This window comes from Chelonoidis abingdonii, chromosome 1 (assembly GCF_003597395.2).
Source record: "Chelonoidis abingdonii isolate Lonesome George chromosome 1, CheloAbing_2.0, whole genome shotgun sequence".
NCBI lineage: Eukaryota > Metazoa > Chordata > Testudines > Testudinidae > Chelonoidis > Chelonoidis abingdonii.
The window spans coordinates 95,835,162-95,857,493 of record NC_133769.1 but is presented as its reverse complement, the minus strand read 5'-3'; the positions used below and the strand labels follow the sequence as shown (position 1 = coordinate 95,857,493).

Sequence of the window (22,332 nt, the reverse complement as noted above, 5' to 3'; positions counted from 1 at the left end):
TGTGCACAAAACACAATATTTTGAAACAATTTAGTGGCAATTCCTCCCATAGTCGCTTGACTCTAACATAAGAGGTTTCTATTCCAAAAAACTGTGTTAACAGTTTCTGGGCTGAAAGTGAAAGGCACATATGTAATGGAGGAAGGAAGATGTCGTGTACAGACATAGTGTAATATCCCTTTAAATAGTTTGTGAGCCTTTTTGCTCCATTGTGTTCAGGTTTTTCAGAAGGCGCCAGAACCCAACCAAAGCAGCAATGTGAACATGGAGGAATTCCTGGCATGTTGCGTATTTCCAATAAACACGTTTGGACCCCACTGAACACATATGGTTCCTTCATCTTACGTTTGTGTCAAGAGAAAAAGAGAAGATCAAAACTGGAATTACACTAAACTATAAAGTACATATTGGGCCAGATCCTCAACTGGTGTAAATAGGCACAGCTCCGTTGAAGTCACTTTAGATCAGTGGAAGATGTGATCCATTTTTGTTTACCAAATCTCCTGAAATAATGCAGGTAAATCTCTGTCGATAGCATTGTCTGCAGCATGTACAAGCAAATGCAAAATACACCTCTACCTCGATATAACGCTGCCCTCGGAAGTCAAAACATCTTATCATGTTATAGGTGAAACTGTGTTATATCGAACTTGCTTTGATCCACCAGAGTGCATAGCCCCGGCCCCCCCCGAGCCCTGCTTTACCGTGTTATATCCGAATTTGTGTTATATCGGGTAGCGTTATATCGAGGTAGAGGTGCATACTTCAAAATCGCTTCTCAGAGAAGGCATTGGCCTGGCCCTGAAGGGAATACCCAGGAAAAGTGCTAGAAAACCAAACCACACTCTGCTGGCTCAGAGCACCGAGTTTCCCATTTGAACAGCCGCAATAAGCTCATATTGTGTGTTGAAGTGACTAGTCTGCCAGCCTCGTGATACCTGCATGTAATCACACTATCTTTAGCATTCCGTTACACATTTGCTATGTGTGTCGACACGCGAAAGGGATCTACACGGTGCTGACGGGTAAACAGCCAATAGTGCTGATAGCATCATTTGATCTCAAGGAGAGTCTGGTAAAGAATGAAGGAGACATAACACTAAGGTCACGTCTACACTACAGGCCTATATAGGTATAACTACACTGCTCAGGAGTGTGAAAAATCCACATCCCTGAGCAAAGTACTTACACTGATCTAACCCCCCACCCCGCATAGACAGCGCTATTTCAGCAGGACAGCTTCTCCCACCAACACAGCTATCGCCTCTCAGGGAAGTGGATTAACTATGCCGAGGGGGGAAGCTCTCCTGCTAGAGTAGGAGCATCTTTCAGGTAAGCACTACCGCCTTCCTAAAATATATGAGGGGAACTTTGCAAAACACTGCACTTATCTTGGGACAGCCTGGATCTGGTAGGGGTGTGGGGCGAGTATCAGAGTAAAGCGTCCAACCTCTCGAGGCCTGGCCTGGCACTCAGGGAGACGGAAGGTGAAATGCTGCAGGAGGCTGGTGAAGAAGAGGAAGAGCTCCATCCTGGCCAGTTGTTCCCCCAGGCAAACACGACGACCTGCAAGGGTGGGAGTTAGAAAAGAGGGAGGAGGCAGAGAGGAGGAGGAGGATACAACACCACATGTAAATAACTAGTCACTGAAGGAGTAAGACCCTTACTGCACACCCACAGGTAGGAGTGAGCAGAGAATCTGCCTTCCTATGCAGCAGATGGTGAGTCTCCCTATTCCCAGACCCTCTGTGAACAGGAACAACTAGGAAATACTTCTCCAGACCAATCAATGTTCCGTTTAATCCAATTCCCTGTGTCTGATTGTGGCCAGCACCAGAAGCTTCAGTAGAAATCATATAACCAAGGCCTCTGTCAGTTGATTCGGAGAGGAGAATTACAGCCTCATTAGCCTGACTCAGAAGAGTCAGACACTCTAATACACAGGGCTAAATCCTCAGCAGGTTAGATAGTAAAATATAATTTTGAAGTCAATGAGCTGATACCTGAAGTTAATGAGTTATGGAGACCATGTTAGGAGCTGGGTGAAACCTTGTGCAACACAGGGCCAGAAGGTGTTCCACAACTAGCCAGCTAAGTGACCCAGATTCACCTTTAGAAACATAGGAGTAGGTAATGATTGTGTTTTTATGCATTTGTATGTCTATATGGTCAGCCTCTAACAATGGAAGTGAATGGTTCCTGTCCATAGCTGTATTCTCTTTAGTCACAGATCAAAAGGAGATGTTAACATAGAAATGACTGTGAATGCAGTAATAGCACTGTCTTCATTTCTCTTTGAAGTACGTAGTAAACTAGAGAACACACAGAAACTGAGACCGGACAAAAACAGAGAGAGGCAGAGACAAAGGCAAGAGGGACAAGCAGTAATAGCCTGTGAGTGCAGTGAGACCCTAGGAAAAAAGCTTTGGGGTTTGTTGGCAAAAGAGACTTTGGGCCATAAGCTACGAAACTGCTCCTTTTATTACGGGTTCCTCCTGAGTTCAGAGGAGCAGGACTTTGTACGTTCCTTATAAACAAACAAGATGGCATCAAAGAAAATACCTGACTCCACCAATTTCTACTTCCAACTGGAATGTCCCCAGGGCCCAGAAATTTGACAAACACAAGAACAGCCATAGTGGTTGAGACCAAAGGTCTATCTAGCCCAGCATCCTGTCTTCCAATGGGGGCCAATGCCAGGTGCCCCAGAGGGAATGAACAGAACAGGTAATCACCAAGTGATCCATTCCCTGTCGCCTATTCTCAGCTTCTAGCAAACAGAGGCTAGAGACACCATCCCTGCCCATCCTGGATAACAGCCATTAATAGACTTATCCTGCAGGAATTTAGCCAGTTCTTTTTTGAACCCTGTTATAGTCTTGGCCTTCACAACATCCTCTGGCAAAGAGTTCCACAGCTTGACTGTGCATTATGTGAATAAATACTTCCTTTGGTTTGCTTTAAACCTGCTGCCTATTAATTTCATTCGGTGACCCCTAGTTCTTGTGTTATGAAAAGGAGTAAATAACACTTCCTTTTTTACTTTCTCCACACAGTCATGATTTTATAGACCTCAATCATATCCCCCCTTAGTCATATCTTTTCCAAGCTGAAAAGTCCCAGTCTCATTAATCTCTCCTCATATGGAAACCATTCCATACTCCTAATAATTTTTGTTGACCTTTTCTGAACCTTTTCCATTTCCAATATACTTTTTTTGAGATGAGGTGACCACATCTCTCCGCAGTATTCAAGATTTGGGCATCCCATGGATTTATGCAAAGGCAATTTGATATTTTCTGTCTTGTTATCTATTCCTTTCTTAATGATTCCCAACATTCTGTTCGTTTTTTCTGACTGCCACAGAACATTGAGGGGAAGTTTTCAGAGAACTATCCACAATGACTCCAAGATCTTTCTTGAGTGGTAACAGCTAATTTAGACCCCATCATTTGATATGTATAGTTGAGATTATGTTTTCCAATGTGCATTACTTTACATTTATCAGCATTGAATTTCATCTGCCATTTTGTTGCCCAGTCACCCAGTTCTGAGAGATCCTTTTGTAGCTCTTCACAGTCTGTCTGGGACTTAACTAGCTTGAGTAGTTTTGTATCATCTGCAAATTTTGTCACCTCACTGTTTACCCCTTTTTCCACATCATTTATGAATATGTTGATCAGTACTGGTCCCCATACAGACCCCCGGGGAGACACCACTATTTACCTCTCTCCATTCTGAAAACTGACCATTTATTCCTACCCTTTGTTTCCTTTCAGCCAGTTACCAATCCATGAGAGAACCTTGCCTCTTATCTCATGACAGCTTACTAGCCATTCAGGTTGGAATGGGGCAACCCTATTATCTAGTGTGGCTGTGGAGCAAATAGGAAAGGCAGAGTGTTGTGCTTTGTGCTACTAAGGTACAAATACAGAGCTAGCTAACAAAAATCCATTCTGGAATTATGTGAGGCTCTAGATCAGCAGGTCCCAATTTTTTTTCCCAAGTGACCCCGTTTGAAGGAAATTTTTTCATCCAGAATCCCAGAAAACATGGAGGAGCAAAATGGGTTCCTCTGCACAGCATGATCTCAGAAACCCCGTAAGTGGGAGCTCACCCCATGTGGAGGACATCTTTTTGCTTTACAAACCTGTCCTCTGCCCAGTGTATCCTCGTACATATGGTGCATGTGAGCTCAGAGCAAAATAGCATCCACTGCACACAAAGAATTGCCACGATCCCATGTGCTGATGGCACCGCCCCCTTTGGGGTTGTGAGCCATATTTTAGGAACAACTGCTCCACATGGAGTGAAAGGCAGGCACTGACAAAGTGCAGGGAAGACTGATTGCACTGCAATTTGGCACAAATGGAGGGTGGCTGCTCAATTACCTGTTTACAGACTAAATGAACAACAAAACTGGCTTTTAACCAAGGGTACGTCCACACTTTGAGCTGGAAGGTGTAATCTCCAGCTCGAGGAGACGTGCCTCCGCTAACTCTGAGCTAGCTAGTGTGCTAAAAAGCAAAGTGTAGCCATGGGGGCACAAGCGGCGGGAGGGGCTAGCCACCTGAGTAGGTACCTACCATCTTGCACGGGTTCATCCTCAGGGTGATCAGCCCCTCCCATTGCTCACGCTGCAGTGCCTACACCTCTACGTGCTATTGGCAAGTTAGCGTGGGTATGTGTACCCAACCCGGAACATACACCCCAGTCTGAAGTGTAGATGTACCCACTGAGCCAATACCTAGCTCAGCTTAGTACAGAGAGAACCTCTCCCCGCCCACCAGTACTGCAGAGTATTCTGGAAATGCATTAGAAGCTGCCTAATTACATTTGTGACACATTTTTTTCCTTTGATGGGACCTCAACACCTCTCTGTAACTGAACCGGTTGGCTGCATTGAAACAAACCTGGAAAGCACCAACCACCGTGCTAAGTGTTCATGGATTTTTGAAGGTGATCCGGTCACTGGGAAAGGTCCTATGGCAAAGCTATAACTGCTCAGTGGTGACCAAAGGAATTAGGACAGACTCTACAGCCCCTCCACCAGCCACAGTTGGCCTCCTTTGGTGTGTATCAGAGAATCAGTATTTCCCTCTTCCCATCTCTCTCGTGAGTTGGGAGCATACAGGAGACTGGAAACATCCATCTCCCCTTTATCCCCTACAGATCCATATACCCCATTGCAGTGGTCCCAGGGCCTCCAGTAACAAAGGCCTTCCTTTGATCAGGGTGCCTTGCAACTGATAAAGAACTACGTGGCACACAACAATTTTGATCATGCTTTATCCGAAATCCTTAACTATGATCCCATCCTTTTCCCAATAACACACACCTCACCTGTGTGCACACTGTTTCTAAACAGATTTCTGGGCTTGTAGTTAAGGTTTTCTGTTACAGCGCAGAAGCGATTAATGTGTTGCATTCAGTATGTCCTTGTGTCTAACAGAGTATGAAGTAATTTCTCTGGGGAGATGCAGGCTGCTAATGAAGAACAGAGCCTAACGTGACGGAGGAGTGTATTGGCTTAAGGGACGGAAGTCCTCCTTAACTGGCATTTCCTCGTTCCTCAGGGATTAGATAGGTGGGTTTGTTACATAAACAAATTGATTTTTAATAAGTTGATCTTCTATTTAAATAACTACAGCTGTAGAAGATAAGCAATGAATTAATTAAGGTGAGGGTTGCCCAGCTTACTGCTTCCCTTTGGCCGAGTGGTTTACATAGGCCTCTGGGACAAGCTGCTCAGACTCTCAAGGCTTGACCCTAAATACAGTATTTCAAGGCCAGAGTTTCTGCGCTGGAGAAATAGAGAGAGGGAGTTATTATGCAGAGGTTGCGTATACTGGTACCACCAGGGCACTGTAGAACAGGCCCAGCTCAGCACAGATTGCACTCATCTTCCACATGAGGAAGCTGCTCCCATGATGAGAGGGACATCTTGCTATAGAGGAGACTCACTTTCCCATAACAGTAGTGGGTCACATCTCATGCTCTGTACCTCAGTTCCAGGGGTATGGCCTCTCCCAGTTGCTCCTCCCCTTGGATTTACCTGCTGAGAAAGGCAGGAAGGCCTCTCGCTTCACAAACTGCCCATCTGCATCCAGGAAGTGCTCCGGGTAGAACTGGTGCGGCTTCTCCCAAACCGTTTCATCCTTCAGCACCGAGGACAAATTAGTGATGACTGTCGTTCCCTGATCCACCCCAGAGAAGAAACAGGGTACATAAGAATTGGCACATCAGAACAGGCCAGTCCTTCTGCATTCAATATCCCACCTCAAGTAGTGACCATTGTAGGATGCTTCAGAGGAAGGCATAGAACCTCTCTCAGGTACATAACTGCATAATCTTATAGCACAGTGGAGTGGGACGCTTTCGGGGCCCTAGCCAGTGCACAGCCTATGCTCTGAAGCCTCTCGCCCTTGTTCATTTAGACTAAGAGTATGCAAGTGGTGTTTTCAGGGTCTACTGAGGTTTATGGGATGAAAATTGCTTCTACTCCCCACTTTTAGCTCTGGTAAGAGTGTTCTGACTGAGAGACTCTGAACTACAATTCTCATTGTCTTCATAGAAAAGGCGAGATCTTTCCCCTCTCACATGCCTTAGACCTGAGCTAGAGGACTTTCTTCTAAGGGCAAAAGTGGAGTTTAGTATTGTACGGCTTTGGTCTCTCCGGTGAGACTGTCACCAAGGAAGGCAATAATTGCCCATCATTCTCTCTTCTCCACTTGGAACTGGACCGAGATGCACAGTGGCCTCTGAATCTGGATTTGAACTCTTGAACTAGCAGGTAGTTTCTATACAGTTAATCAGCATTACCTTTCTCCATCTTCAAGCATATATACTGAATGTTATAAGGTGCCTTGTAACGATTGCAGTCCTTAGTTGTGTTTTAGCTCAATTCATTGTTTTTTCAGATATCGAAAGGCCTGTTGAAGATGGAGCTAACCACATAAATAAAGCTCTCTGTGAGGCCCAAGCTCTTTCAAAACTGCACATTTGATAAGTCGCCAATGGTTGCGTGATTCAGAGCCTGGTACTCCACTCTCCTTTGCATGGAACCTTGGGGAGATTCACATGTGGAATGTCTGCAGCTTCAGGACATAAGTCTGCAAGGGGAGAAGATGTCTGCATCCCCTGCTGGCCACAGATACCTTTGGAATGAAGAAGCCTTGGAGCTCGGTGTCCCGGTATGTCATGTGAGGGAATCCAACAGGAACAATATCCCCATAACGTTGAGTTTCATGGATCACAGCATTGGTATAAGGCATGTTCGCTTGGTCCTCCATCTGGGGTGACCTGTCCCTGCCAATCACCTTATCAATTTCTTCATGGACTTTACCTGGAAAAAGACACTTTACATCCTCCTCAATATAACATAATCATCTACATCAACCCTGTAGAAATGGGGAACCTGCAGATTTACCCTTCCGCTTTAAACACGGGGGGTAGGGCTTGTCTGTCTTTTTGTACAGCGCTGCGTTTATATTCTGTGACTTTGTTAGCCACCTTGCTATCAATCACTGAGCAGTTTACAAGTGAGTCATCTCTAGGAAGCGGGTGCTCTAAGTGTCTGGGAGGTGGCTGGTGTCATGGGCACTTGTTCCAGGGTCAGGAATGATATCCAGCAGTGGGGAGAGGGCATGGACCAGCTTCTGATTTCTCTCACCTCCACACAACCAGAAAGCCTCTTTGATACCCCAGACATGCACTGCTCTGCTTCACAACTAATTCTTGACCTCACAATCAGCTCTTGTATGTTTCTTGAAAGCACCTGAAAGCAAGAGTGCAAGGGAGGCAGGGTTTAGCTGGTTGGGGGCGAGGGGCAAAGTGAGCCCCATAGACAGTGGTAAAGAGAGGAATGCAGAATTAGGTGCTAAAGGAGAGCACACTCATCTTCGGTTACTCAGCCCAACTTACATAGTCATCCTCTGTGCTATGGGCTAATAAGCTCATTGTTAGAGACGTCCAACAATCATACTGTATTTGACCCACTTGTGCCTCCGGCGTTAGCACATTTAAGCAGGTTAGCATTTATCCCTATGTAGACCCTAAGAGAAGGAAGAGTTACCAAGTAGCTACGAGGGTCTCAGAGTGCACTTGTCATGAAGAAAAATGGTGAGCGCTCCTTCTGACACTGAAATCTTTATCAGGAGCTTTCTCTCTCCTTTCTCCCTTGCCACAGGTCTTTGCTCTCCCCCTCAGAGAGTTTTCCAGTGGAATTATTTCCCCAATCACTGCTGTGACTGCTGCTATGGCAGCTTCATATGCCCAGAACACAAAGGTGACAGCAGATGCTAAGAAGTTCTCAGTGCAGGGTGACCAGACATCCCAATATTATTGGGGGTGTCCCGATTTTAGGGGACTTGTTCCGCATCCCAACCTTACTTCATTCAGCACTGCTTTTTGGGGGAGCTCCAGGCGCCCACCAACCGGCAGGAGCACCACATGCTGCAGGGGCGGGGCTTACAGGCACAGGGAGTGGGCAGAGAGCCCTCCATCTCCCCTCCACGCGACCTGACCCGACCCACAACCCTAGGAGCCAGAGGGACCAGCCTGCTGAATGCTTCCCAGGACAGGAGCCATCCCAAGCGAGCACCACTAGGACTCCCCATCTTCCACCTGGCAGGCCCCTCGGACTCTTAGGGTGGTGGGGGAGCGCCTCTGCATGCTGCCGGTGCCTGTAAGCCTGGCTTTGCAGGTCCAGCAGCTCCCATTGGCACTTTTCCCAGCCAATGGGAGCCACGGAGCTCGCGCTTGTGGCGGGTGCAGCACATGGAGATTCTGGAGACCCCCCTCGCTCCTATGACCCTAGGAGCCAGAAACAGGGCTGATGAGTGTCACCAGGGAAGGGGGCAGGGTGTGATGGAGTGAGTGTCTGGGCGGTGTATGGAGGGTGCTGGGCTGTGAGGGTGTGGAGGGCGCTGCACAGTGGGAGAGGTTTGTGTGTGTCAGGGCACTGGACAGTGCAGGTCTGTGTGGGGTATTGTGTAGTTGTGGTGGTGGCGCTGTGGGGAAGGGCACTGGGAGGGAGGAAGAAAGGTAGGGAGGGGAAATCTGTGTGTATTGGGAAAGTAGCGAGTGGGGGGTTCTGTGTGGGGTGCTGGGCAGCTGTGGTAGGGCTGTGGGCAGGGGGGCACTGGGCAGGGTGTGTGTGCACAGCACTGTGTATTTGTGGTGAAAGGGTTGAAGGGGGGCTTTGGGCATAGTGGATCCAGGGGAGCTGTGTGGCATTTCACTCTTGCGATCTGATCACCCTATCTCAGTGGAAGATGCAGGGTTGGGAGAACCGGTCACATCTTCACCAGTCCTCTTGCTTACACTGGATGTCAGGATGGAGAAGCAGGTACAGCAATGCCCAGCGCAGGGTGGTGGAGGTGGTCTCAGTGCCAGCACTAAACAAGTCAAATGTTACCATACAAAGGTTGTTGTCATTGAAACTGCTCCCCGCATGCTCTTTGGCCTGAAGGGAACAAAAAAGAGTGCTGGGTTTGACCTCAGAATTTTTGTTGAGTAGAGAGGAGCAGATGGGTAGATAGTGGTAATTCAATTCTCGACTGAAAAGGTTGAATTGTGTTGCAGAGGTCAGCATAACCATGCATATGACAACACACGCTGGTAAAGGCTCCTTGGTTGCATACATTTCAAAGTAATAATTTGTCCCACACACGCATAGACTTCATCGAGGAATAAAAACTCAGGACCTTCTGCTCTAAAAACACAGGTAACTCTAACACTGCAGTATAAGCCCAGGATTAGTGGCACTTCACTCAGCTGACCTTGCTGCTGTGGAAAATCAACCACACGTTGACTTTGGATCAGATCGGCCTGAAGCTCCTTTATTTTATGCTAGCATATATGCAAGGAGAGTCAGCATAGCCCATGCAAGGTGACAAGCTGCTCTGCCTCCTTAAACGTTAACTAGCTTATAAGGTTAAAACCACAGACAAATTACACAGACTTCACAATAAGGTAATTAATTCAGAATATATTGCAAATTAATACAAGCCAAAACAAAAACATGCATCTACCCCTCTAAGGCCCTCCTGTTACTCACTATCTGTTCTTTTGCAGTCAGCGACCTTTCTAACACTACTCTGTGGTTATATATTTTCATAAAGCCTGGAAAATTACAAAAGGTTCTGTTTGGGACGATTTTCCACTGTGACTCCTTTACCCCTTGACACACAGAAGCAATTTCCATCACTCACTTTCATCACTCTCGCCCCCTCCTCTCTGCCCCTTATAACACGAGACAAGCTGATCCAAAGTTCAATACAGCCAGAAACAAGCTTATCCAAAGTTTAGGCCTAAAAGACTGGCCAAAGTTGTAGCCCACCATATTTTCCTTCACACTGCGTTAGAGAACCCAGTGCTTGAGCATCTACAGTCGGTAGGTGGATGGCAGGCCAAATCTGGACTGCTAGATGCTTTTGAACAGACCCTGAAATCTTTTAATTTACTTATTATTATTATTATTTATTTTTCTCTGCAGTTGGGACCTTGCCTATACCTGACCATGAAATTTGGACCTTGACAAACAATTATCGAACTAACCCTGCAGAAGTCTACACTGATTGTCAACCCTAGTTAAGATATTCTAGGACAGGCATGAACCTCTGGCATCCACACTGTAGCAGACAGAGCTGAGTGAAACCAACCTATATTCCACTCCCTAAAACTCTCTCTCAATGTGGCGCTCTCGCCCTGACTGTGGGAAAGCTTTACTGCCCACCCTGCACGTTATAGAAAGTTTGACCAGCCTGTCAAAACTGCCTGCGAGCAACATGGAAGAAGCCCCTTTTCAAGAACTTTTCTTGCTTGCGCTGTCCTCCTGTGTCAGGACGAGGCTGAGTTTCCATGAGGCACTGGTGGACATTTCAGCGGCACTTTTCTGACCCACCAAAGTCCACGGGTGCTGGAATTTTTATAGGGGGGCGCTGATGATGGAAACCATGTATTTGGTGTTTGTTATCACTAATTCAAGCCAGCGGTTGTGGCCAGTTCCAGTTCCAGCACCACTAAGGCACCTAAAAGAGCTTATGGTGAGGAGGAGGAATACCCAGGCACAGCAGACTCACACTGGCTGATGGTGCTCAGTACACTCAGCATACACGCTGGAACTCTGCGCAACAGTCTCTTACCACCAAGAGTTAAAGGAGGGTCTCCAGTCAGTCTTAGAGATTTGTGCCTCTGCAACCACAGGAGGTTAGTGTGATCACTCACTGGATCAGGTCAGAAATTCCAAGTAGTACCATAAGGGTTTCTTATCTAGATTTTTCTGAGAGCATTTTATAAATTTGGACATAGACTAACATGGGCAATAACTAATATGCTATTTAAAAGCCAATTAAAATGTAATTTGCTTTATTTGCGACTCAGAACAAGAAGTTGACATTTAGAAACTTCCCACAAAATGATCGTTTTTAAAGAAGGTTCCAGGTTAATCAACCTTTTAAATACTAAAATAAAACAAACCATAAAATAAATGAAAATTGAAATGGTGCGTTCTGAGCAACCTCAAAACAGAATGTTTCAAGCCCATCAAAATGTTGACATTTGATTTTTTCTGAATGAAATTCTGTCAAAAACAACATATTTCATTCTTTCAATTTTGCAACCAGTTGTTCTAGAAAGATATAAAACAGATCAGGTTTTGTTCTGGAACATTTTTCCAGCCAGGAATTCCCAGCAGCCTGCCTCTCAACGAAGCTGTGACTTGGAAGGATGAAGAAAGTCTTCACTATGACCTTGCCAAAGCTATTAAAAAGAAGTGTCTCTAAACGGCACATGGCGGCTTATGTCAGGGCTGTCCACGGCCAAGAGAGCTAAGGAGCCAGGCACACCACCCACTAGAGTGGGCACTGCCTCAGTAAAAGTTCCAGCTATCAGCCTATTCTTCAGCTGATTCTGAGCGTGAACTCATTAGACTCACTAGATAAGGAAAACCAGAAGAAATAGAACAGTGAGCTGTTCATAGCAGTTCTATTAGCAAAAGGATTTTGCTTGTAAACTTGACAATGAGGGACAAGGGAAGCTAACAGGGAGGGTTCCCGTCACTAATATCTTCACGAGCCAATGAGATCTACACTGCTGTCTCCTCCTACCTTCTCTATCTCCTGTAGAAAAGCATCAGTGAAATCTCTCTTTTCGGCAGGATTCCAGTCGTCCTTTGCTCCTTCACAAGCTCATTTGTGAAGTCAAGGACCGCCTTTTGGGATCGGAAGACTCTCTGTGGCACTCCAGGGATGCGCAGCAGCCAAGGTACTACGATAAGGAGCTAAGATAACACAGTGAGAGAGAGAAAACACACAGCCCATGACTCCCAGAAAAGAATCACTAAACTACAATCTTACTGATCATCAAATGGCAGCTTCTTACCGACCAAAATCAACACATGCTGAGTTACCTGGGCAGGAATCCAGCTTCATTCATTTAAGGCCTGTTCAGCACAAATGGCAGCAACCTCTGAAATTTCTTATTGTCATAGTCAAAGCGCTCGCGCATACGACGAGGGAGCAGATCACATTGCTAACTGAATGTTTATAAGAAAATGTGGATCAAAAGGACGACCTGAAAAACATACAGGACCAAACCAAAGACATTAAGGAGGCACACATCATGTAGCCTCCCTTCCGCTGCATGGAATTACTAGGCAAGAACCTCTAACCTTTTAAAAACAACTTACGAATAATCAATTTCAAAGTCCATGCTCATGTCACTGGGAAGTTAAAGATGCCTCTCATACTAAACAGGGTTGGGCCTGGTCAATACTTGGAAGAGAGACACCATGGAAAACTTAACAATTTCAGGTTTGTGCCTGCAGATTCAGTCAGTGGTACGACTAAAGGCCTTGTCTCTGCAGCCATATCAGGAAGCAGCAGCATTAGCCAGAAACAGGGCTGATGAGTGTCACCAGGGAAGGGGGCAGGGTGTGATGGAGTGAGTGTCTGGGCGGTGTGTGGGGGGTGCAGGACTGTGAGGGTGTGGAGGGTGCTGCGCAGTGGGGGAGGTTTGTGTGTGTCAGGGCACTGGACAGTGCAGGTCTGTGTGGGGCATTGTGTAGTTGTGGTGGTGGTGGTGCTGTGGGGAAGGGCACTGGGAGGGAGGAAGAAAGGGAGGGAGGGGAAATCTGTGTGTATTGGGAAAGTAGCGAGTGGGGGGTTCTGTGTGGGGTGCTGGGCAGCTGTGGTAGGGCTGTGGGCAGGGGGGCACTGGGCAGGGTGTGTGTGCACAGCACTGTGTATTTGTGGTGAAAGGGTTGAAGGGGGGCTTTGGGCATAGTGGATCCAGGGGAGCTGTGTGGCATTTCACTCTTGCGATCTGATCACCCTATCTCAGTGGAAGATGCAGGGTTGGGAGAACCGGTCACATCTCCACCTGTCCTCTTGCTTACACTGGATGTCAGGATGGAGAAGCAGGTACAGCAATGCCCAGCACAGGGTGGTGGAGGTGGTCTCAGTGCCAGCACTAAACAAGTCAAATGTTACCATACAAAGGTTGTTGTCATTGAAACTCCTCCCCGCATGCTCTTTGGCCTGAAGGGAACAAAAGAGAGTGTGATTTGACCTTAGATTTTTGCTGGGGAGACAGGAGCAGATGGGTAGATAGTGATAATTCATATTCTCAGACTGAAAGGTTGAATTGTTGGCAGAATGCAGCATAACACGTGCATATGACAACACACGCCATAAAGGTTCCTTGGTTGCATACATTTCAAAGTAATAATTTGTCCCACACATCATAGACTTCATCAGGAATAAAACTCAGGACCTTCTGTTCCAAAAACACAGGGTATGTCTACCATCTTTTCCTTCACACTGTGTTAGAGAACCCAGTGCTTGAGCATCTACACTGGAGTAGTCGGTAGGTGGATGGCAGGCCAAATCTGGACTGCTAGATGCTTTTGACCAGACCCTGAAATCTTTTAATTTACTTATTATTATTATTATTTATTTTTCTCTGCAGTTGGGACCTTGCCTATACCCTGACCAAGAAATTTGGACCTTGACAAACAGTTATCAACTACCCCTGCAGAAGTCTACGCTGATTGTAAACCCTAGGTTAAGAATATTCTAGGTCAGGCGTGAACCTCTGGCATCCACACTGTAGCAGACAGAGCCGAGCGAAACCAACCATATTCCAGACTCCCTAACACTCTCTCAGAACGTGGCCGCTCTAGCCCTGACTGTGGGAAAGCTTTACTGCCCACCCTGCACATTACAGGAAGTTTGACGAGCCTGTCAAAATTGCCTGCCGAGCTACATGGAAGAAGCCCCTTTTCAAGAACTCTTCTTGCTTGCGCTGTCCCGCCTGTGTCAGAAATGGGGCAGTTTCCGTGAGGCGCTGGTGGACATTTCAGCAGCACTTTCTGACCCACCAAAGTCCAGGGGTGCTGGAATAATTTTTATAGTGGGAGCGCTGTTGATGGAGACATATATTTGGTATTTGTTATTACTAATTCAAGCCAGCGGTTGTGGCCAGTTCCAGTTCCAGCACCACTAAGGCACCTGAAAGTGCTTATGGTGGTGGCGGAGGAGGAGTACCCAGGCACGGCAGACTCACACTGGCTGATGGTGCTCAGTACACTCAGCATACACGCTGGAAACTCCACGCACAGTCTCTTACCACCAGAGTTAAAGGAGGGTCTCCAGTCAGTCTTAGAGATTTGTGCCTCTGCAACCACAAGACGTTAGTTTGATCATTCACACTGGATCAGGTCAGAAATTCCAGGTAGTACCATAAGGGTTTTTTATCTAGATTTTCTCAGAGCAATTGTATAAATTTGGACTTAACATGGGCAATAACTAATATGCTATTTAAAAGCCAATTAAAATGTAATTTGCTTTATTTGTGACTCAGAACAAGAAGTTGACATTTAGAAACTTCCCACAAAATGAACGTTTTTAAAAAAGATTTCAGGTTAATCAACATTTTAAAAATACTATTAAATAAAACAAACCATAAAATAAATAAAAAATTGAAATGCGCTGTTCTGACAACCTCAAAACAGAATGTTTCAAGCCCATCAAAATGTTGCATTTTGATTTTTTCTGAATGAAATTCTGTCAAAAACAACATGTTTCATTCTTTCAATTTTGCAACCAGTTGTTCTAGAAAGATATAAAAACAGATCAGGTTTTTGTTCTGGAACATTTTTCCAGCCAGGAATTCCCAGCAGCCTGCCTCTCAACGAAGCTGTGACTTGGAAGGATGAAGGAAGTCTTCACTATGACCTTTGCCAAAGCTATTAAAAAGAAGTGTCTCTAAACGGCACATGGTCGGCTTATGTCAGGGCTGTTCCACGGCCAAGAGAGCTAAGGAGCCAGGCACACCACCCACTAGAGTGGGGCACTGCCTCAGTACAAAGTTCCAGCTATCAGCCTATTCTTCAGCTGATTTCTGAGCGTGAACTCATTAGACTCACTAGATAAGGGAAAACCAGAAGAAATAGAACAGTGAGCTGTTCATAGCAGTTCTATTAGCAAAAGGATTTTGCTTGTAAACTTGACAATGAGGGACAAGGGAAGCTAACAGGGAGGGTTCCCGTCACTAATATCTTCACGGAGCCAATGAGATCTACACCTGCTGTTCTCCTCCTACCTTCTCTATCTCCTGTAGAAAAGCATCAGTGAAATCCCTCTTTTCGGCAGGATTCCAGGTCGTCCTGTGCTCCTTCACAAGCTCATTTGTGAAGTCAAGGACCGCCTTTTGGGATCGGAAGACTCTCTGTGGCACTCCAGGGATGCGCAGCAGCCAAGGTACTACGATAAGGAGCTAAGATAACACAGTGAGAGAGAGAAAACCACAGCCCATGACTCCCAGAAAAGAATCACTAAACTACAATCTTACTGATCAATCAAATGGCAGCTTCTTACCGACCAAATCATATATGCTGAGTTACCTGGGGCAGGAATCCAGCTTCTTCGTTTAAGGCCTGTTCAGACAAATGCAGCAACCTCTGAAATTTCTTATTGTCATAGTCAAAGCGCTCGCCATAGACGAGGGAGCAGATCACATTGCTAACTGCGTTGTTTATAAGAAAATGTGGATCAAAAGGACGACCTGAAAAACATACAGGACCAACCAAAGACATTAGGAGGTACAACATCATTGTAGCCTGCCCCTCGCTGCATGAACATACTGGGCAAGAACCTCTAACCTTTCAAAACTGCTTACAAATAAAATAATTTAAAGTCCATGCTCACGTAACCTGGGGAAGTTAAAGATGCCTCACATACTAACAGGGTTGGGCCTGGTCAATACTTGGAAGAGAGACCACCATGGAAATCTTAACAATTTCAGGTTTGTGCTGCAAATTCAGTCAGTGGTACTGACTTAAGGCCTTTGTCTGCAGCCATATTAGGAAGCAGCAGCCATTAGCTAAGAAGTCACATCCTCACATTCCATCTAAAATACATTACAACAATTAACATCGGGCTGTTAAAAAGGCCATCCTGTCCTAATACCACCCACTATCGCCAGATTAAAAAAAGCAGATCTTAAGATGGTTAAAGAAAACTTAGTTTGATAGCGTCCTGTCTGGCATGAAATCACTTATCACTAGCTGTGGTGGTCAAATCCTCATTTCTTTCTTGTTTTATCTTTATGGTCCCCACTTCTCTATTGTTTGTCTGTCTGATCTCTGTCTGGTTCCTTGTTTTTGTCTGTTGCATAATTATTTTGCTAGGTGTAAATTAGTGAAGGTGGCGGGGTCTGATTGGTTAGAGAATTTTGTTACAATATCTTAGAATTGGTTAGTAAAATGATTGGTTAATATAGCTAAGCAGGACACTAGTTTCACTATATAAACTGGGTGCCAAGAAGCAGACCAGCAGAGAAGGAACAGAAGGACTGGAAGAAGGAAAGACTTGGAAGAAGAACTCACCATTAAGACACAGCCTAAGAACAAAGCTGCAAAGAATCCTCTGCACAACCCTGACATGCAGCAACCAGAATCCAGACGAGATTGCCCTTGTATGGCCAACAGGGAAAGTCCTCCTGCCTGACCAGGACTGGTGAGCATAGCAATGTATGCATAGTACGTGTATTCTGCTTGGTAATTGTTAATAACAAGAGGTTATTACTGTGTAAGGCTCTTTCGCTGGTAAAAGGTCTTGCAAACCCGCAAACAGTACGCCGTGAGCCCTAGGACATTCAATTGGAGATATTGAGTTGTTTGGTTTTTTGTTTTTTTACTTCCCATCACAAACTCTCATGTTAAAACATCTATCAGGCTATTATATTATCCTTTCATTTCCTTATATGTGGAGGTTACACTGGACCCATCTCCCTTGATGCTACAAACCTTTTTCAGAACAGATGGCAGAGCATAGAAATCCAGCTTCTTCGGTCACACGCTGCGCTAGGGATTTCTTTCCCATCCCAAAGTTCCTCAAGGTGGAGAATGCAAATCTCCTTTGCTCCTTCCAGTCCTGACCATATCTTGCAACCATCACCCCTGGAAAATATTAATAAACAAGAGACAATCACCTCTGAGAAGCACCACCCAACATTCACTGGACAGCAACAAAATAGGGCTGGAGGGACTGGTTTCTGAGGAAGGATAAAAGAAACTAAATGTAGCTTGGCCAAATGGCAACTAATGGGAGCTATTATTGCATCTTCAGAGGTGTAGGTGGTTAGTGCAGAAGGAGAGGGATTACTCAGGGAGCTCCAAGATATAGTTAGGAGTAAGGGCATGAAATTCAGGTCCAGATCTGCAGCTGGTATAAACTGATGTAGTCAATGGAGCTAAGCCATGCTATACTCTAAGGGTGTGAGGCTCAGGTTGGATGTCAGAAAACATTTCCCAGTGATGAGATCTACTAAACTACTCAATAGTCTCTCAAAGGAATTAATGGATGCCCCATCACAAGTCCTTGAAAATTGGATTGGACAAAGCACTGGAGAACATACTCTAAGGAGCCTCCCTGATTGGCTAGAGTATGGGCCAGGGTGAGGCTGAGAACACAGGTGGTGCGTAATGGAGGCTGGGGGAGGCTAAGCCTCCCCAAACCTCTGCTAATACTCCCCACCATGGCCCCGGGCCAGTGGGAGGACTCAGAGCTCCTCCAGCCAGCCTAGGCTCGGGGTGGCTCGGATAGGCAGTGGCTTGGACGGGGCTTCAGCCGCAGTAGGGAGCTTGGGGCGGGGCAGGGGACTAGTCTCCCCAAATGGGGGGTTCACCCTCTGCCCATGGCTGAGAAGAAGGTTTTTTACAAGCTGAGGAAGGTACATACATGTGGTGAGGGTTAGGAAACTGCCAGTTCTGACAATGGCAGCCAATCAGTATTGATTAGCACGTACATTCTACTGAACATTTCAGGATGGCCCGTCTTAGTAGTTGTGGCAGCGCTGCAGTTGGGAAGGAGAGTCCCCATTTTGATCTAACCTGACTTCCTCCTCTTGAGAGGTAGTGTCAGGGGCAGATTCCAGCAAAAACATCATCAGCAGAGGGACAAGAGAGGGAGGCAGTTCACTCCCTAAGTCCCCTTCAATCTCTCCAGGAGCTCAGATCATAAAGCCAGTCCCCCTGCAACACTGCCAGAGAACTAGGTCAGTTTCCAAGGTACTTGCCTTCCGAGTTCTCTCCAAAACCCAAGTGCTCATATATAGGAAAGTACGGTCGGTCAGCAAAGTCCTCTGATTTCTGGACCAATGCTTCCTTTACGGCTTTGAATCCATTCACTACTATCAGATTTCTCCAGCAGTTCTGAAGGCTAAAGACATTGCCATATTTTTTACTCAGCTGCCAAGAAAAACAAAGGAAAAATATATTGTTGGAAGCCAGATGACATTTAATTTTGCTGGAAAGCAAGCCTGAAAAAATCATTGTTTAGGTTTGGGTGAAAGAGTAACGGAATGAGACTAAATAATGGAGAATTTACTCTGGACATCAAGAAACAAATCCTCAGCGAGAGGTCTATCAGACTGGGGAATAGTTTCCTAGGGCATGTGATAAAAACCTCATTGCTGGTCATTAAAACTAGATAAAGCCCTCCAGGGCATACCACTAGAAGTTAAAGGGATGGTGAAGAATAGGCCATTTCTCTCTTTAATTTCTATGATTCTGTAAGTAAAAGGAGCAGTTTTCGTTTCCGTTCTGTGAGAAACGCAAGAAAGCAAAATGAAATGGTGTGAAATGGAAATAGGGGCAGAAAAGGGAATAATATGTTGTTACTACAAATGTGGAGTTAAAACAGCTACAGGTCAAAAGTGTTGTTGGTAGCATTGTCATCATGCGATTTGATCTGGAAACTCAAAAATTCTTCCCACCAGATGGTGAAAACAAGAACCAGACTCAGTTTCCCTTGACTGGAGTGTTGAAAGGTGCCAGCCTTGAAATGGGGCCTCTGGAGTTTGGCAACTACAATCACAAAACATAATATGATTTAGTTGCCTCAAGCTACATCAGTAGTTTCCCTGGAGACAGGACAAAGCATGCCCTTGCAACAACTAATCCTGCAGAGGTGGTGTGTGCTCTTGTTAGCGCAAACACAGCCAGCAAGCACATCCTACAGTTGTATAGCTGGAGATAACAGGTTTGTTCACTTTTGCTGAGACTCTCAATCATTTCTGGTGACTTATGAGGAAGCTGCCATCCATGCATCCACATTCCCAAACCAGAGAATTTTTTTAATGAATGGATCTGAGCAGAGACAAATGCATTTCATATAGAATAAATCTTTCACTAGCCCTTTTCATCCTAAAGGATATAGATGGTACACAAAGGGACCACTTCACCCACCACTGAAGTGCAGCCATCTCTGAGGTGGAACTCAGCAGCTGTTTAACAGTTCTAATATTGTGCAACAGCCCAGCACACTACAATGTCTCCGACTGAAATTACAGGGAGAAGTCAGGGCCGGTGCAACCATTTAGGCAAACTAGTCGGCCGCCTAGGGCCCCTAGTGGTTGGGGGTGCCTAAAAGTCCCCTCAGGCAAGGAGGTGGAGTGGAGGTGAGCTGGGTGTGGGGGCATGTGGAGAGGGCTACCCACAATAATGGGGCGAGGCGCACAGGAGAACAGCTCCCCTCCCCAGCTTACCTCCACTCTGCCTCCTACGCTGAGCACACAGCCCAGCTCTAAGGCTCCTCCAATCAACGCGGCAAGCCTGGGCGGGTAGAAGAATTAGAGCAGCGCCCGCATGCTCAGTGGAGGAGGCGGAGCCGAGGTGAGCTGGGGCGGGCTACTCAGGCAGGGTTAGCTTCTGTGGGGGGAGGCCTCCCTAGGCAGGGTTAGCTTCCATGGGGGGACAGGAAGGAGACGGGTTAGCTGTCATGGTGGGGAGGGCTTCTGCTGCCGTGGGGGGGCTGAGTTAGCTGCCGTGGGAGGGGGCGGGGTTAGCTGGGTGGAGGGTGCAAGGTGGAAGTTTTGCCTAGGGCTCGACACTTCCTTGCACAGGCTCTGGGAGAAGTTAAAGAGTCAGTGTGTCTGGGTGTTCCCATGTGTGTGTGTGTGTGTGCATGCGCAGTGGGGATCACTCTCCTCCAGCGCTATCACATTTGCAGAGAATTCTACTGGACTTGGGAGTGGAATGTTGCCCTCTGGACCTAGAGCGGAAGCAAAGCCACAGCAGATAATCACAGAGCGTTAGAGCCCCTCATCCCCAGGGGGACTGACTGTTGGAAAAGCCCCTGCATGTAAAATAACCCCTCCAGCCCACACCAGCTGGATTAACGAACCACCAGCCCACACCAGCTCTGTTCCACAGCACGCTGTGCTCAGGGTGACCCGATGTCCCGATTTTATAGGGACAGTCCTGATATCCAGGGTTGTGTCTTACATAGACACCAATTACCCCCCACCCCATCCCGATTTTTCACACTTGCTATTTGGTCACTCTAGCTGTGCTCTCCAGCCCCTCTGGCACTGACCTGGGTAAAGGAGAGGTGCGGGTTGTGGAAATCGATCTGCAACATGGTCCCAATGAAAGGCAGAGAGGTTGGACCTGGTGGGTAGCGACTCCAGCTCTTCCTGCGCTTCAGGAAATCAAATAGCAGAGCGAAGACTGTGAGGGCTATGCCTAGTGCTGGGAGGTTGTTCCCGGAGGATCGAAGCTGGGACCAGAGCCACAGGAGCAGCTCCATGATCGTTCTCCCCCTTCCCCCCCCACCACCACGTGTTTTTAACTCTCACCCCTGCCTCTTTTCCCTGCCCCTGTTCCCTCACTTTTTACTATTTCTGTCTCCCTAGTTTCCTCTACTCATTCCCCTTCTCTCTCTCTCTTTATTTCTCAGACACCCGCCCCCCTCTTGCTAACGTCACAGCTTGGAGCTGCCTGGCTAGAATTTCTCTGTAGTCCCTCCTCTGCCTAGATAATACAAACTGGCAGGGGAGTGGTAATGAAGGGTGGCCCAGCCCCTGTAAAAGGGAAAAGCCATAGCTCCGTTTCCAGCATCTGTGGTATGTAACATGAGGGAGAAAGGAGCCCCTGGAGCCTGTGTGAGCTGTAAGGCTGAGTCCATATGCAAGGATGAGTCTCTCCTAGGGCTCGAATTGCCCCTTGGATTCAGAAGTAACAATCCTCACCTAGAGTGACTACATGTCCCCCTTTTATAGGGACAATCCTGATACTCAGGACTTTTTCTTATATAGGCTCCTACTACCTTCCCCCCTCCCCATCCAAATTTTTCACACTTGCTATCTGGTCACCCTACCTTCACCGTTTCTCCTCACTTGGTGGTTAGTAACCAGTTTTTGCTGAGCCCCCGAGAGATTGCTTAAAATGGGTTTAACTAGATCCAGGGCCGGTGCAAGGATGTTTCGCGCCCTAGGCAAAACTTCCAACTTGCACCTCCCCCCCAACTCCCGTCCTGAGGTGCCCCCCCCTCCGTGACTGCTCTCCTGCTCCGCCCTGAGGCGCCTCCCTTGTGGCAGCTCCCCACCCTGCACCCTCCTCCCTGAAGCACCTAAGCTGATTGGCGCCGCAGCCTGGGAGGCGGGAGAAGTGAAGCAGCTCACCCCTGCCCCGCCTCCTCCCCAAGCAAGCCGTGGCTGCTTCACTTCACCCCCCACTTTGCCCCCCCCCTTACTTGCTGCAGGCGACCCTCCTTGCGCTCCCCTGCCCCAGTTCTGCTGTTTCTGCTCAGCAGCAAAAGACCAAAAGCCCAAAGCGCAGACAATGTGATGTTTATTGGGGTTAGTTTCCAAGCAAGCATATTCCGTAGCCCTTCACACCAATCAGGCTTATCTCTATACGCCGATAGAATCTGTTCCCCAGTGTCCCGCTTCCCAGCTCTGACACTGCAGAGCATTTACTGTGTGTCCCGCTTCCCAGCTCTGACACCGCAGAGCGTTTACCCCGTGTCCCCATTCCCAGCTCTG

General features: G+C 46.9%; 1 protein-coding gene across 1 annotated transcript; it reads right to left on the bottom strand.

Moving 5' to 3' along the window:
- Window positions 1-107: 107 nt before the first annotated feature.
- On the bottom strand, window positions 108-21,269 carry LOC116832008 (cytochrome P450 2D15-like). The gene is made up of 9 exons (XM_075067867.1): window positions 20,883-21,269; window positions 18,583-18,754; window positions 17,312-17,464; window positions 15,908-16,068; window positions 15,607-15,780; window positions 9,325-9,466; window positions 7,158-7,345; window positions 6,056-6,197; window positions 108-1,566 (listed from the first exon to the last, which is right to left on the bottom strand). Exons 1-9 carry the CDS (start codon window positions 21,093-21,095, stop codon window positions 1,388-1,390), a joined length of 1,524 nt encoding a protein of 507 aa, XP_074923968.1. The 5' UTR covers window positions 21,096-21,269; the 3' UTR covers window positions 108-1,387.
- Window positions 21,270-22,332: the final 1,063 nt, after the last annotated feature.